This window comes from Cyprinodon tularosa, unplaced genomic scaffold (assembly GCF_016077235.1).
Source record: "Cyprinodon tularosa strain WSP-4 unplaced genomic scaffold, ASM1607723v1 ctg34, whole genome shotgun sequence".
Taxonomy (NCBI): Eukaryota; Metazoa; Chordata; class Actinopteri; order Cyprinodontiformes; family Cyprinodontidae; genus Cyprinodon; species Cyprinodon tularosa.
Genome location: NW_024039052.1, coordinates 2200802 through 2218970, shown reverse-complemented (window position 1 = coordinate 2218970; position 18169 = coordinate 2200802). Strand labels below are relative to the sequence as shown.

The window sequence follows — 18169 nt, the reverse complement described above, 5'->3', positions numbered from 1 at the left end:
TTATTTCATTAAATCTGCAAGAACTCATCTCTGCCTCCCTCAGCTCTGCATTTGGGTCCTCAACCAACCTCCACCCCTCATGTTGACACATTTTATGTTACAGTTTGACAGTTCTCCAAGGTTGTGCTTGGGATAAAACATTCACCGTTCAGGACCATGGATAAGGGTTATGAAAAAAAAGGTTCCACCAGTACTCAATGAAACGTCCAACATTTGTCACCAAATTTCCAAAGAGCTATTTTTTGCTTTCCAGCTGAGATTTTCCCCCCTTATCTTTACAGTCTTTCAGCTTTAACAGTTGCTGCCTTATACTGTAGAGCTGTCATCCTGCCAGATGAGACTTTTGTGATAATTCAGAAAGTCAGTCTTAATTGGAAATTTACCATTTTAGATATAGCTTTGAAAATAAAAAGTCAAATTATCACTCCTTTCTATACAGTATAAAAGTATAGTAGATAAAAGCATGTGTTAGAGTATTTTAATATACATTAAAATCAATCATATTGAAGCTTTTGATCATAATCAAAGATATCTAACTGCAAGAGGAGTTCTTTACTTATTTCATTGAACAATTTAAAGATTAGACGCTGTTTAAACATAACTAAGTATGGATTATCTCAGATATTTTTTCAAATTTCTAAATAAGCAACCTAATATTATTAACAGAATGTATAAGTTGACATTTATTCAGAGGCAGACAAGAGAATACTTTAGAATCATAAAGAAATATTTAGGATTCAAGTCACAATCAGCGTGGAACACTACACTGATTGTTTGGGCTAATCTAAGATACGGAAAAAACAGTTCTTCTAAGTGAAAGGTCAGATCTTTTATATGTGTAAAGACTACAAAAGGTTCTCATATGTCTTTGCGTCTTCTATCCATCCAAAGACGTTTATCTTTACCCAGCGTTTGTTTGTCAGCTTTAAGACTCTAGATAAAATCCCAAGTATTTGAAACAGATTCTCTTGTAGAGACAAATTCACTGTCAGATTTCTGTCATTTTTAATTTGACTTGTCTCCTGAAAAAACAACCCCTGCTGTTCTCAAGCTGCTTTAAAAGAAACCACAAAATAAAATAAAAATGTTCTCATGTAAAATTTAGGAATGCCTCAATAAACAGCCAAACACTTTGACAATAAAGGTTTTTCTTTTTTAATTCTTGACCAATTGAATAAAACACATCTCATCTTTTATCAAATTTAACATCATTCTATTCCTCCAAATAAAAAAAGTACAAGATGACAGTCCTTGCTTACAGACCCTACAGAGCAAAGAGAGGCTGTGCAACTCATCTGTGGTCACATCAATATTGTTTGCAGAATCAGCCACCACAGCCCAAAGCGAGCAGCCAGAGCATCCACGCAAGACATTAGATCTTTGATCCACACTCTCCCTGACCTGCCGCTTTAGTGCTTTCTCCCTCTGCACATGCCTCACAGTGTGGCATCATACATCAGCTGTCTTATAACTCAAAGGCTTCAAAAGCAGACCTCCTTTCTTTCTTATCAGAGCCTGGTTGTCACTCAGTGGCCTCCCTATTCATGAATTCTCTTCTTCCAAGATTACATTTTTCACAATAAATAAATATCTGAATTTGGAGTTGCTGCAGATTCGAAACAAAGTGCTTTTAAAAATTGTAGAGAATGTGTTTAAAGTGAAGTGAGATGTCTTAGATTTTATGCTCTGTAGGTCAGGGCTTTCTCACCTTGTTAAGGAGTCTCTTATTAATTGGGTTGCATGCTTTCATCTGAGCAGAGAGGTACCTGCATGTGCTTCAAAGCACAGCGATGTGACAGCACACACCTCCTCCTTTATGCCTCAATTTCCCCTTTCCTCAAAGAAACCCAGGCAGGTGCACTTGGATCAGGTCAGAGTGCTGTTGCAAAGTTACGCAACTGCTTTGAAATGTGTCTTTTGTGCTGTGCCACTGACGTGTGATTACATTGCTCAGTTGTTTAACAGAATTACTGCTGCAGCCAATATGTTGCATGGGAGAACATCTGTCTCTCCCCAGAACCAAAAGGAAAACATTTTTCATAGACACAATCATAAATTGCATTGGAGAGCAGTTGTGCTTTACATCAGCAGCCAGGATATTTCAGGGTAAATGCCAACGATCCAAATTAAATGTCAGCAACTCTTTTTTTTCCTTTCATTTTTTTTTTTTATCTTTCTTTTTGATAGTATTGCACCTGGTGCTCAGCAGCTCAGTTGTGCTCTAGCTGTCATCATGATCAGTTTTGTTGGGTGCACACAGTTGACAAAGCAATTTCATTGTTCTCGTCAGGGCAGAGCTCTTGGGCATGCTATCATCTTGAATCAGTAACATGTTCAGTCTGAGTGGTAAAATAGTAATGCAGGAGAAGTTGAGGGCTAATCATTGAACTGTGTGTGTCTACTGATATCAACCACCAAGGTTATCAGAAGTGGGGAAGTTTCGTTTTACTTTGGAAATCAGTACAAACCCTAAAAGGATCATCTATCAAACCATTTGGAAAGATTTTTTTTTTCATTATATATTTACCTCTTTAAACATAATAACATATTAAACACAGAAAAGATTAAACAAGAACACATGTGCCCATAAATGTTAACCCTTTGAAAATCATGTACTATGACGCCATCTGCTGGAGTCTGATTCAAATCAGGGTTCCTTTATTCCTTGTTCTGTTTTTTATTCACATTACTTTACTTGGCTCTACATATCTGACTCTTGCTCATTTTCTTTTGTTAAAATTTATTTAAATTTATTAAGTTATTTATTCTACTAACACATTTGAATCTTGTGGCAATGATTTAACATTTATCAGACATTGTCTTGTGATGAAGTTAAAGAAAAGTTTCAGATTTCTCATGTCATATTAACCAATTCCACAGCAGTTTTGTTCCACATTATGGAAACGAATACCCACAACATGTATACCAGCAACTGCAAATACAGCCAAATATTTTTAGCTGAGTAAATTATAAATACCATGTAGATAGGCAATAGCCTCCCCATATCCCTGTGCCAGTAGTAGTAAGTAGGTATCAAACAAAATACATAAAATAGTTTACAGTGCTTCACTTTTTCCACATTTCATTATTGTCACAGCTTTTTATGCTGCTACTGTATATATACCTGCACTATATACATTTACATTATTTTGATTCAGTTTCCACTTCATATACTTTCTCACTTTTAAAGCTTTTTAACATTTCACAGACCTATATCTATAGAGGTATTATTCTGTCTTCTGTTTTTTTTTCAGTTTTTGTTTTTTTTCTGTGGCTATCAGCAAAGTCTCCAGTGTACATTGTAAATGTATGATTGAATAACAGTTAAGTATGTCTAAGTATTACTCATGGGTTGATTAAATTATGCCCCTCCCCAAACTCTGCACACAACATTCCATTAGGCTTTTTGTTGTTGTTGTTTGCAAACATACAAGATATATCCATCCATCCATCCATCCATCCATCCATCCATCCATCCATCCATCCATCCATCCATCCATCCATCCATCCATCCATCTATCCATCCATCCATCCATCCATCCATCCATCCATCCATCCATCCATCCATCCATCCATCCATCCATCCATCCATCCATCCATCCATCCATCCATCCATCCAATTCAGCTGATCCAACTTTAGAACGCTCCCTTCCTCAACAACACAGTCCATTTTATTCTTCTGAGGGAGCCTGAGGTCAGAGGAACGAGATCTAGGTCTCCTTCATTATTCATTATTATTTTCTGTCACACTTATCCAGGCAGGGGTTGTGAGGGCACCTATCTTCAGCTGTTAATGGGTGAAAGGCGGGGTACACCCTGAAAAGTTTGGCAATTTGTTGCAGGGCAACACAGAGACATACAACCCTGCACACATACACACACACACACAACTAAGAGGAATTTAGAGAAGCCAGTTAACCTAACAATCATGTTTTTGGACTGTGGGAGGAAGCCAGAGTACCCTGAGAGAACTCACGTATGCACAGGGAGAACATTCAAACTCCATGCAGAAAGACCCCGGGCTGGCGTGCTACACTGCTACAAGGCAGCAGTGCTTCCACTGTGCAGCTAAACAAAATATACATTTTATACAAATCAATACAAATTAATCCCAGATTTACTTTGTGTTCTTTAAGATTATTTTTACAATATTTTTTATTTTAAATTGCTTTGGAAGCGATTTGAATTTCTGTTCATTTTGTGGTAAATCAGGGGACTGGACCAGATTTGAAAAGGCCCCCATCTAACTTGTTAGATTATCAGATAAAAAAAGGAGCAGGAAGTCAAAGTATGCTGACCTCCAAAACAAGATTGTCTCAAAGCATAAATTTGGGGATGGGTACCCTAAAGGTTCTACTGCTTCAGAGGTCCTTGGGCATAGATAGTGACCTTGATGGTTTGTGCAGATTGGATTGTCTTCTGGATTACTGCACAGACAATCATCTCTGCACTAATCCTGAAGACACTAAAACAACACGGATGGCGCTTCACCTGGAATATGCATTCAGTAAAGTCGTTTAAAGGCCTCTTAGTCCACGAAAAATAATGTTTCTTGGTCTGATAAGATGCACCCACCTTCCACACAGTGAGGCACAGTGATCTAGCAACTTTTCAATAAAACGAAAATGTAGGCCGCTTAGAATAGAGTGAACGATGTAGTTAGATAAGTGCCAAGGCCTCCTGCATAAAAATATGGTCCAGAGCACTTTTGACCATACGGTGAGGAGACGTTTCATTCATCTTTCATCAACCCTTTGCTCATATATTAAACAGGTCCAGCAAAAGTAAAATCTTCAATCCAATTCAAAGTTTTTGGATAATTCTGAATGAGAATTCTATGGACCAACATTTCTCATTAAACCTAATGGAGCATAAGAAGTTCTGAAATGAGGAATGGGTAAACATTTTTTAATTAAGGGCTGTTTTGTGTATAATTCTTAGGGGAAAATAATATGATCCACTTTCTATAAAAGACCACAAAAAGTAAATGTGGACAAAAAGAAGATGACTATAATATTTGTTCAATATTATAGTTATTGAAGGATGAAACAGTATAAAAATGTTTTAATATCACTTTTTATCATTCAAAAATAAAAGAGTGAATATTGCAGAGGTGTTAAAAATTGTTATTTTAAATAAAACATTTTTGCAAGATGGATATTTCTTAAATCCATGGTTTCACAAACAAATTTTGCTTGCTAGAAAAGGCTTCCTCTTCTGGTGTTTTGTTGTCCTTTGCACGGTGGTTAAGGGTCATCCAGCATTGATTTTTGACCATGGCTCCTAAAAAAGAGAACTGTTTTTCCCAAGCCTCTCTGAAATGGTATTACTGCCCAAAGAATAAATACATCTACAGATTTATTGAAGTTTTTGACTAAAAAACACACAGACACAAAAAAAAACTGATGAATGAATACAAATACTGTAGTGTTGCAGATTGTGTGTGTTATAATGGTGTGTGCTTTTTGGGAATGTCAGTGTTCAGAAAAGGCAGCCAGGTCAATATTCCAGCTTTGTATAACGTTAAGACATGCTTTACAAATAGCTATGGGAGTACACAATAAAACCCAAGAATAATTTACAGTAATTTAATAACCAAACCAGCAATAAATAAATAAAAAAATAAAATGCAAAGACATTTAACCCAGCTGGATGAGATAAACATGCAAACTCCATGCAGAGAGTTGTTTTAAACCCTGTTAAAAGACTGTCTTGCTGTAAGAAAAAAGGGCGACCATATTGTCCCTCAAACAGCCTGATATAATTCATTTAAAAAAAACCTGTTAAATTGGTTTGTTAGAAGATACATTCTCTACAGTATGTATGTGCTTTGGGATATACACAATCAAATACCATTATTCTAAATAACCGGAACTAATAAATTATTCGGTAATCAACCCATAAAAGCGTTGCATTTAATAATGTGTGCAATTGATTCTTTACACTTGTATACATGTTTTGTGCACTTTCCTTTTGAAATACAAGGTTAACAATATTTCAGTGTTTATCTATTGTTTGGTTCTTTTCTCTAAGTGAATCTCTATACAGATTAGACTTTGTGCTGTAGGGGTTTTCCATTGCTTTTGTTTCCTGGAGAAATTAATACATGTTTATCTTCATTAAAGTAACATTTTCTCTGTTAAAATTATCTTTATTTTATGAATCAGGTTCAAAGATTGAAGTACTCTTACATATAACTAAGCGCAGAGCAGCAGATGCGTCTATTGATGGCTCACATGTCTCTGAACCAGGTCACTGAGCAGATTGAAGAAAGCCGAAGCTTTGCATGTTTTTCATTATTCAGAAGGGCCAGAAGCTGGAAGGCTGCCGGGGGTGGAGTCTGCCTTCGCTCAGCTGATGGAGGGACACCGACAGAGTGCATCCTGACAAGTGGAGCTCCTGAAGGGACTCTGAGGCTTGACTTGATTACATTACAACAGCTGGAATGGAGAGCAAGAAATAAAGACAGCTTCTGCTTTGGAAGGTATTTCACATCCTGTTTGGTTATACTTAGAAACAAGAGAAAATCAGCTTTGTCATTTTTTATTCTCTATATGTTTCCTGTTCGCTCATGCTCATAAACCTATATGTGAAGATGTACTCTATAATTTCACAGTCAATGATTTCATTGATCAAGTATTAGTTTTCTCATTTGAAGGTCAAATGTTATACATTATAATCTATACTCTGATCGATAACTTCCAAAGTCCATCTGTGATTCAACAAAACGAAAGTGTCAGTTAAGTTAATGTTTAAACACAACAGAAGCTTCCTTTAGCCAACATGTAGGCCTACTTACCTGTAGAAAATCAAAATATGAAGGTCATTTACTATAGTTTCCCACTAGTCTTTCCAGCTACATGTTTTGGGTCCTTGCAACTTCTTCAATTAATAGTTTGCAGTCTGTCCCAGTAGGTTGCATTCATTGCTGTGAAAAGAATACCCTATTTTTGTTCTTTTTATTAATCATTTCATACAAGGTCAGATTGCTATGGTTAAATCTTCATCTAAATAAAAGAAATCATCATTGATTTTTATTGTACTTTCTCAAGTAATCTTTGTCTATGTACTTAGTGTTCTGAAATTATTAAGTAAGGTAAGAAGAGCAAAAATAGCTCTGGAGGAGGGATGAGATGAAGAGAATACCAGAGAGGTTTGTGTAGAGTTGGGGTTCATTGATTATATTTATCCTCATCGGATAGTGAGCTGTGCTTTTTTTATTTTGTCTCATATGAACTTTAAACTGATGGGGAAAGTGGTGTACAGTAAGTGGTAAGTGGTGTACGATCTGATCTATAGTTGTCATAAAACGTAATTTTTTGAGTCGACTGTTTCTATAAAGGGTTTATGTTCTCATTGTGTTTCATACTAGTATTGTTTATATAATGATCAAATTCTTTGTAAATATCAAGCCAAAGTAAATATGGCAATAGTTCAAAGGTTCATAGTCATTATTTTATATCTTTTTTTAAATTGAAGTTTGGTTTTATTCTTCCTCAGACTATCCATTAGCCTCAGTCTCTGGGACCGACTATATGAAAAGATTCTAAATGAAAATGCCAATAAAGTTATATACTGTAGGTAGAATAATAAAATGAAAATCAAATATCAAAGTTTGATTTTTATCCAAAGACAGTTCTGGTTCACAGCTATGTTTACCAAATATATCAGGTTTCTCTGGAGTGAAAAAAAGCCTTAAAGTGTTAACTTAATGAGATGTACCTCTGCTCAGATGTTTGCTTTATTTGCTTTACAGCATCAGAAACACCATCACATGAAGTATTTGATTCATCAATAAACAAATATACATTCAAGGGAAAACATTCAAAAAAACTCTATATTGTATATAGTATCAAATTGTGATAATTTGATGATCAGTCTGTTTCATATTTCCCAAGATATAAGGAAGCCCATGTTGCTGTATAAGTGTTTATTTTTTTTATTAGATTTCTTTAACTATGAGCCATAATGATAAAGACTAGCAGAAACAAAATCCAGGAATGTGTCTCTGTGTTTGAGGAATTCTCTGAACCTATGAGTTTTCATATTTTAATACATTTAATGTATTCCTTTTTTAAACAATAACCTCATTTTTTAAAGATGCTTCCTTTATTGAAGCAAGTCGATCTTTCTCACTCAGTTACTTCATTAGTCAGGCTGAACATAGTAGATTTTTTCATTGTTGTCCTTTCTGAGCATCATTGGGATGTGAATGTCAATTTGTTGATTGTTGACTCAAAGAGTTATTCTAACTTCACACTTAACTGAACGTCTTGGGATTGTGTTTGTTTCTGCTGCTGCAAAGCCAATAAAGCAAATTTATCTGAGTGTTGACTCCAGCTCAGCAAAACTTGATGTCACTCAGCAGAAACTTGCCATGTTTTGTACATAACTGTGAACCAAAAATGTCTTTGGATGGAAAACAAACTTTGCAGTTTGATTTTTAGTATGATAATGAAAGACAGAGCAGTCGTGCAATTTTTGTGCCATATTTCTTACAATTCTGAGCAAGTCGACACATTTTTTCTGAACTCGTATTTAAATTAACATGCAACAAATTGAGGATATATATTTTCTCTAATATTCATTCCAGAATAGTCAATATTATTCAAAAGAACTGTGCTGCAAGTTTACTCTAGATATGTGAGAACATAATTGCCTGGCTAAGCACAATGTTCAGCTCATCTTTCCTTTTGCAGGACCCACATTGTATGTGTTCAGAAAGGTTCCTCCCTTATCCTGCAGATAAAAGGCAGGCAGGGCACAGAACAGGTGCTGTTTGTCACCTTGTTTGCAGCCTGTGAATAGTGCTTTGGTGTGCAGATCAGAGCAGGGCACAGAATAGGTAAACCAACTGAATAATTACTTAGCAAGAGTGCTGGCTCATTCCTGGATTGTTGGTGTTTAGCGTGTGATTGGGGTTTGTTGGGGTGATGACATTGTCAATTTGAGATATGGTGATAAGTCAATCAACTTCAACACTTCTGTGAAGTTTCCAAAAATAGTTTTGTCATACAAGCCAATCTTCATCCGTGTCAGTGGAAAATGAGTTGTAAATGTTTTCCACAGCAACCGACTCCAACTAGCATCGGTTCCTCCTGTGAATTATGCTGTAATGTTGTCATTTAAAAGTCTATGAGCATTGCTGGAATGAACCCTTTAACTGGTTCGAGCTAAGATTAGGGCCTTATGTGCATCCATTATTCATATGCTCTGCTCTGCCACAGTAGATCCAACTGTGTCTCACCATGGAAACGGCCCTCTGGCTCCACCAGAGAGTATTGGTTTCAGTAGCCATGTCCCTCTGTCTCCACCTTTCTCTCTAGTTTGAGAAGCTTTATCTGCCCAATAGGAAAAGAAAACAACAAAAAAAGAACATAAAGATAATAAAGCATCGCTCTCTAAGTCTGAATGTTAACTGAAGTTTAGTTTGGTTGTATGTGAAAATAATCAAGATTTATGTCTTTAAGTTGTTATTTAGCACTTGTCTAATATAATGTGGCTCATGTTTTCAGTTTCTAAAATAACTAACATGCTTCTTCAACACTACGGTTGGGGACAGTGCCCTGAGACGGTCCATTAAAAGTGGGACCGTGGGGTGTGTTCCAACTACATGGGCATTACACTTCTCAGCCTTACCAAGAAGACTAAGGCCAGGGTGCTAGGAGCGCGGTTTCGTTCAGATTGTGGAACACTGGACCAGCTCTACACCCTCTGCAGGATACCTTTATGGACAGGATTTCTAGGTGCAGCAAAGAGCCCCAGATGATCTGGATTGAATACGAAAAAAATCGTATGTTTTTTTCAAATGACATGATTCTGACTACCTCCTACTAAGACCTACAGCATGTGTTGGGGCATTCTCAAGAGAGAGTGAAAAGGTTCAGATGAAGCTCAGCTCCTCAAAGTCAGAGGCCATGGTTCTTAACTGGAAAAAGGTGGCTTACCCCTTCAGGTTGAAGGAGAAATACTTTCTCGGTGGAGGAATTTAGATGCCTTTGGTTCCTGTTTACGAGTGAGGGGAGAAGAGTCGGGAGATTGATAGACAGAATGGTGCGGCTGCTGCTATGATGCAAACTCCGCACTGGTTTGATGTGATAGAGCTGAGTGAAAAGGCAACACTCTCACTTTACTGGTCTACATTCCCTCAACTATGGTCATGAAATCAGGATCATGACTGAAGATTGAGAGTAAAGGCCTGGTTATACTCCTGCAGCAGTGTGTCGCAGTGAGCTTTAGGCAGACATTTTTGATTTATGCCCAGTATTGAAGTGTGGTCTGCGCTATACATTATGAGTCTAAATACGGCCGAGGCTGTGGGGATGTGGAGGTGAGTTTGTCCGACAATGGAGGGACATGAGGGTGAAAAATAGCGGGGATCCAGGTGGAAAAAGGTTTCCAGCGTTCTCGCAAACCTCGCTCTTCTAGCTGGTCCAACTTCACGAGTTGTTTTCCGCAATTTCAGTCATAAAAAACCAAACAAGCCGGCCTCCTGTAAGCGGCACTGTCTGCAGTCAGCTACAATTTGGGAGAGGTGCAGCAGAGTGTCTGCGGAGGGGGCAGGGACATCTTTTTTTTTTCACTGGGACACCTACGCATAGGAACGTTTCAAAGTATAAATCAGCCTTAAAGATACAAGGAAGAGCTTTCTGCACAGGGTGGCCAGCCATAACCTAAGGGAGAGGAGGAGCTAGGTCATCTGGGAGAGGCTCATAGTGGAGCCACTTCTCCTCCACATCGAGAGGAGTCAGCTAGGTTCGCTTGGACATCTTTTTTACATTCCCCCTGGACACTTCTTTTGGTAGGTGTTCCAGGCGCATCTCACCAGGAGGAGCCCAGGGGAGGATCTAGGACACAAGAGACCATGTTTCTCAGTTTTACACCTGGCAAAGGGGGTTTATGGACCGGGAGCTGGAGGAGCTGTCTGAGCAGAGGGAATCTGGGAGTCTCTGGGAGTCTAACGAAAAAGTAAAAAATAATCAAATGAATTTATTTTGCATTTCCATATAAGTTGTGTTATACCTATGAAAAAGTATTTTTTATGGTTTAAAGGATGAGTACAGTTATACAGCTGATCACTAGAAAAAGGTGGACCGCTGCCTATAGGGGGTTAAAAAGTTTTAACATCAGTCAAAGAAGGGCAGTTATTTAGGTTTCCTGCACACAAATGAGGGCAACATTAAGCTGAAAATTTATAGAGGGATTTAGGGATCATCTGCTGTAATACCTTAATCTGGTCAGATAAGATGAGGAAACACCTGAGAAAAATTGTTTAACTCTCATTTTACTGCTCTACCTATGTTCTGATTTTCACATATGGCCATGAATTATAGATAATAACAAATAGACAGAGATTACGCTACAAGTTGCTAAGGATAAGGAGAGAAACTCTGGGAGCCCTTCGAATAGAGGAATTCTTCCTTTACTTCAAATTAAGTCTGTTCTGTGTCTCAGCCCTCTACTCAGGATTCCTCGATTGCCTCCTTTCCAGGCCTCACAAGTAGGGAATAATGAAGGAGACCTAGATCTCGTTCCTCTGACCTCAGGCTCCCTCAGAAGAATAAAATGGACTGTGTTGTTGCGGAAGGGAGCGTTCTAAAGTTGGATCAGCTGAATTGGATGGATGGATGGATGGATGGATGGATGGATGGATGGATGGATGGATGGATGGATGGATGGATGGATGGATGGATGGATGGATGGATGGATGGATGGATGGATGGATTAATATAATATAGTTTTGACTTTAAATCCAAACTGTATATCCTGCAGGAAACTATAAAACTATGGAATCAAACCTGACAAAAATTAATTTACACAACTTAATATATAATATAGGACTAGTCACACTGATAGTAAGGATGGAAAAAATGAAGTCAAACATAAACATTAAACACAATTGAAATAATATATGACTGAAGATAATACAAAGATTCACTCTTGAAACTCAGACACCAGCCACGTGTTTTCATTATGAGATATTTAATGAAAAATATATCTAAACTAAAGAACTGATCCAATATTAACTTAACCATGTTTTTAGGTAAATTTTCAAACTTCTTACACTATCAGATTTCTTCTAATGCTACGGTCAGACCACACGCTCTACAGATTGCAGAGGCAACTATTTTACATGCAAAGTCAATGGTTAATGTGTATTAAGGTGCGGCAAAAGGTCCTGAAACGTGTTTTGAGGAGCAGGAGCGGCGCGTCATGAGCATCTGACGCACAGGACGCGCTGCAGAAGCAGCAGCTGCTGGAGTTGGGAAATTGAATTTTGCACATCAACCAATCAGAGAAGCTGATCTGGAGCTGGCAGGGATACAGACACAGCACTGCTGATGCAGATCACCATGATCACTCCAATGAAACAGTTTATTAACCTCTAAATTAACCTAAAATGTGAAAACCTGTTGGCAAATGTTCAATTTTATTATTCTGGTGCATGCAGTTTAGATTGCACACATAAATACACCGTCTAGCTGCCACGAACAGTAGCAGAAAACCGCGAAGAGGCGACCGGGCTAGAGGCTGCTGTTTCTGAGCAGCTCTCACAGCGAAATAATATTTAAAGGAAGGATCGCAATCTTGATGAACTGGTTGTACAGATGATGTTTTCAGGTGGACTTTCTCTAAAAACATATTAAAATAACTTTTTAACCACGTATAACAGCAAATACAGCAAAGCTGCTCTCTGCCACTGAAAATAGGAGCTGCAGAAGCATCAGATGCATATGGACACACTTTACTGGATGCGCTGCAGGAGCATCAAAGCTGCTCTAGATGCGCATCTGACCTGTGAACAAGCATCAAAAATGAAGCAGATGTTTTTTGCTGCTTCCAGCGCCTGCGGTCTGAACGTAGCATAGAACATGTCTGCAACCTGATCATTGGTCAAGGTGGAAACATCGATCTGCATGCCTTTCAGGGGTCACCAATATGGTGCCCATGGGCACAGAGGGGCCCTCAAGACCCACATGAGGTACCCTCAGCGTCTTCCCGAAAACAGAACAACTAACCAGTGTGCTAAGTTTTAAATTTTATTTTATCCTGTTCTTTCCATTTTTAATCTTTTACAGAGCATTTCATCTTATTAATCATATAGAGCATTTAATCACATATAGATTTCAGAATGAAAATCTTTAAATGAAAGTTAGAAATAAAAAGAAACAGTCAAATGTTTATTATGCATTAGGTTTAGATGACTGCTGTGTCTTCCATTCATAGGTCCATATTGGTAGCCCATCCTATGACTCAGTGACCATGAAGTAACTCAAACCTTAAAAAAGTTGATGACCCCAGCTTTAGACCTTTCTCTTGTTCTCAGCTCCCAAGTTAAATAAATGGTTTGTTACTTTGTAGAATGCAAGGATATGCTGAGGAGGAAATTTGTTCATTTATGATTCTGTCAGAGCTAGGACACATCTAAAACATGCAGGACCCTAACCCCTGAGGGCCAGACCCCTGAGCTATATGCTCAGCCTGACTACAACACTGTGAAGAAGCAAGAGAGTCAAAAAAGTTTCCACTCTCCTCATGGTCTAAGGTCTGTTGCTACTTAGTGAATAAATATCAATCTACCTTGTAGAAAGTTAACAGGGGAACATTTTAAATCCAACTTTTGAGAGCTTAATGTATATTATATTTGTTTCTTCCTAATGCTGTGATTGTTTATACTGTAGCTAGTGAAGGTGATGTCAGCACAACATGGAGTCTTCTGTAAGGAACATAAAAAGAATTGTCCCAGATTAAGTTATCATGTTACTGTTTGCTCCAGCCTTAGCCACCATCCTGACATTTTTCAGGCCACGTGAATCACATAGTATCTTCCTCCCTGTCCTTTTACTTTAGTAAGAGTAAGACTAAAAATATCTTTGGAAGTATTCTACAATATTCTTTCAATTTCTTTATAGATTTGTACAGTTATTACCAATTTAATGGTATTTTAATGTAAGTATTTCTCCTAATATTATTTATGTTGTTTGTTTTGGTCATAAAGCACATTGGTTAGCATCATATAAAAAATGCAATGAAAATTAATCTAATTTTAGAAAGGTGGTTCAATATTTATTTGTTATTTTTACAGAAAACGAACACCTTTTTTTTAGCAACTTTTTTATCCTGCATGTCGTACATGAATTGCTTGTACATTTAGTCTACCCCATAAAATAGTTCTTGTCTCAGGAAAATGAATAAAATTAGACAAGTGAAATTTACTTGTCACTAGGGGGCTCCCTTTCACTGTATTAAATTTAAGTAAAATAAAAGTACCCTTGCTTGAAACTTTAGACCGTTTAGTTTTCAGGTATCAAACAATTTTACCAATCTCAATAAAATGGTCTGTTTATTTATTTTTAAAAAAATCACATTGACATTCAGACACTATGATATTTATTACATAACTATTTGTTGGAAAGGATGTGGGCAGATGGAAGCTGTTTCTACCCTCTTCCTTTCATATTTAACATCTTTACACATTGTTTTAGAAAACATTAAAAAAATATAACTTCACATTTAAAAATGCTATTTAAAGAAAAAAATGTTTGATTTATTTTTTCTTTATGTTTTGCCATTTTATTGGCTAAAGTTTTTTTATTATTCAAAACAGAAACATGAGGACTCCTAAATGCAGTATTTAGCCATTTTTAACTGGCTTCAGCAGGCGAAGTGTAAAAAAAAAAAAAAATCCTTTTGGCTTACTTTCTCTTTGCTTTTTTCCAGGTAACTACTTTTATGTATAAAAAATCTAAGAATCACTATAGGTTTTTGGATTTGTTTCCAGGAGTGTTAAAGAATATTCTGGTGCCTGATTTCCTCCCAAATCCATGTGTAAGTGACATGCCTAAAAATAACGTGCATTTTGCACTTTAGTTTTTTCCTAAAACTGAAAACGCCTTTATGTTACAGACATACACTGGGTGTTTGTCTTGCTGATGTCGCTCAGACTAGGAAAAACTGGTTCATGATGTAGGTGTGTCCACTTAGTGGTTTAAAAGGAGGAAAACGGATAAAACTCAGTGCAGAGTGAGCTGCAGCCTTTGGAAGCTTTCTCCGGGTTTATGGCTTCAATGCCTTAGAGAAAAAGAACATTGCAAACCTTAACAGTGAGAACTTGATATTGAGGACAGTTTTATGATTTATAAATATTTCTAATTGTTTGACAAACTTTTAGAGGGAAAAACAGTAGAAGTTTTCCCACTTGTAGAACAAGCCTGTTTTGATGTTTAATTGTCGACTCAAGACAAATACAGGATATTTATTCAGGACGGCCTCCTGAGCTTACAGTAGGCAGGGATGTTGGAGCTGTCTGAGCAGTTTCTCTTTATCCTTCTCCCACCCTCTTTAGTCATAACTTGCCCCTCTCCTCTCGGCCTCTTGCCTTTTTTGCTGAAAAGAGGAGGGGCTGTCCAAGTAATCCAATACCTGCCTGCATGAATGTTACTGTTGCTGGTCTTCCCTGACAAGTGCAGAGGTTAAAACAAATCAGGAGGCTGAAACGGAGGTCTTTGGCTGCATCTCTATCCAGCTGGAGCTCTGCTGAAACTCCAAAAACTATATAGCTGGAGAAGAAAAGGAAGACAAACATCTGAACTTACTGCTAGTGGATAAAGTTGGAGCTGCTTCTAATGAGTCTATTAGAAGACCTAAAGAAGAACCTTTGGACTTCCTGTCATTCAACATGTCTTTAGAAGAAAATGCTTTGAGAGACAAGACTGAGATGGAAACTAGTCTGGGTGAAATTGTTCTAAGCCAGGTTGCAAGTTCACCCCTGGATCCATTTCCAGCCAGGGATTTTAGAGGGAAGTTTAAGAAGATGCGCCAGAAGAAGAGGCCCACCATTCTTGAAAGTAGGTCCTATTCTTAGCAAACTGAATCTATTGAAAAAAGGTTTGAACTTTTTTAATTTCAGAGGCTACAATGTAGAACTGCTCTGCTGGTACTCTCAATGTTATTTGCATCACTTTGTGAAATTCCTCTCCTCCCTATAGTATGTGTCATCTTTACACAACAGTCTGGTGGCTTCTCAATAATGGACTTAGCGCTTGCGCAATACAGCAAATAGTTTCAATGTATTTGACCCTATTGTTACAAATTAGCCCTATATTTGACAACACTTACCCAAATTTCCCTTTTTTTTTAGGATTATTAGATGCAAAAAATAGATATAACATGAATTTTAAACCCTAGATTTAGGGAGGAAGATAAAGTTACATGGGGTAAGGGGAGAAAAGGAGGAAATGAAGAGTTTCAGCTTGATAACCAGAAATGGCTCAACCACACATGAACATACCTCACATTCCTCAACTCCATTAGGGCTTGATAATACTTCTAATAAGTACTTTATATGTTTATGGCTTTGCCTACTTACATTATAGAAAAAGATTAGTTCATAATAGGGAGTCCTTATCTAGTGCACTCATTCGATATTTTAAGTGTATAAGAGTGTCCATAATGACAACTTAAAATATGGTGATTAGTGCTAGTGAGGCAATTCTCCTTCTTAATATCTGACACTGACCCTGTCGTGTCAGCAAACTGGACCTGTCATAAATTTGTTAGCAGTTACACTGGCAATTTTAGATGAAACAATGTCCTTGAATGTAGTTTTTTTTATTATTAAGTCACTTCACATCTCTGTGAGAGAGCTGTTGCATAGAATAATTAATACTGTTTTCAATAAACAGGAAACATCTCAAAAGGGATCCCTGTTTAGAACCAGCTGTAATTTTGTGATACAATGTAATTGTTATTTCCAATCACCTGTTGTACTATATCATCTGTTAGGGCAGCTCTCAATGTTTATGTCCAGTTAAACTTCATAAAGGAACTGTAACGTCAGAACAGAGGAGACAAAGAGAATATAAAGCAATGCTGCCGTGTGTAAATTATCAGAGAAATGCTTAATACCAGCCCTGGAATTTATAATTTTCTTTCCAATGTCTGTTCTTTCAGCAGCTAAGAAATTCCATCACTTTTTGTGTGATTAAACAAGCACATGTTTCATGTAAAAGTGAAGAAGTCTTATCATAAAGTAATATATTTTTACAAATGTGCCCCTTGTCTTGGTGCATATACTTATAATAATTTAATAATTTGTTACATCTGCATCTTTTTCTGTTGCAAAAGGCAAAACTTCCTAAACTGCTGCCTTAGCATCTCTCTGTTTTGATATACCTCGTTTTAATTTGATCCTTTACATATTTTTCTCTCAGTGTCTGTTGATTGTATTGATAAAATTTAGAGAAAGAATTCTGCTCTTTCAAACACTAAGGGTCTGATCTTCAAAGACCCTAAATAGGGAGTGATATATTGTGCAGGCAAAAATAATCGCATATTCCAATAGTGGGTGTGTCGCAAGTAATCTACAATGATTGCTACAGATCTAGAGAGGTAAAAACTAATATTTTTACTAATGAAACATATGTAGTATAAAAAGTATTGTATAAATATTTACCTCTGGATACATTTCCAACGCTGACATGGAAGGATTCTGAACCAATAGGAGCAGTAATTAGAGGTCATGTGAGACAGATTTCAGGCGTTGCCAGATCATAGTAGCTGAAAAAGTTTTCTTTGTCAGCTGTTTGTTCCACCATGCAAGAAAAATTTGCTTCCACTGCCTGCTAGTTTTCTGCTTGCAAATCGCTTTGGGCTGTGTATGAAATTTTGCTTTATTTATGCATATAAGTTTGCACATCATTTAATTCATGTAGCCATAGTGAAGATAACGCCCTATAGTTTAGAAGGATCTAAACATTTAGCGTTTACTTTATTATTCTGTTCAAGTTGCCCACTCAATAGGTTTGTTTTAGCTTCAACCTATGCACTGCAAATTCTACCCAGGTTTGATTAGAGATGATCTGAATTGGATTCTTGAAATCAATATTTTCTGATCTATGCATTGCACTGCTGAAAAAAAGATTGACTTGGAAAGGTTTCTACAGTAAGCTGGCCAATACTAAGGTTATTTTTGGGAAATACGTCAAAAGTTTGACTCCTGTTAAAGAGAAGTACAGATTTCATTATCTCAAGTATAAAACAGATGTTCTCATTCATAGAATTGGACGAGTCAGGCACATCTGATTATAAATGAAAAAAAATCAGTCATAGAGTGAATCATGTTTAGTGTTAATTAAATCCAACAAACTATTTCCTTCATTAATCATAA

General features: G+C 37.1%; 1 protein-coding gene across 5 annotated transcripts in view; it reads left to right on the top strand.

Moving 5' to 3' along the window:
* Positions 1-6346: 6346 nt before the first annotated feature.
* frya (furry homolog a (Drosophila)) overlaps positions 6347-18169 on the top strand; it is a 69425-nt gene continuing 57602 nt past the window's right edge. For 4 of the 5 annotated variants that reach the window (XM_038294364.1, XM_038294363.1, XM_038294365.1 and 1 more), the window contains exon 1: positions 15680-15848. In XM_038294364.1, the coding sequence (XP_038150292.1) occupies positions 15680-15848 (169 nt within the window). Of the gene's footprint in view, positions 6485-15679; positions 15849-18169 lie in introns of those variants that run through there. The other variant, XM_038294370.1, reaches the window with a different exon arrangement.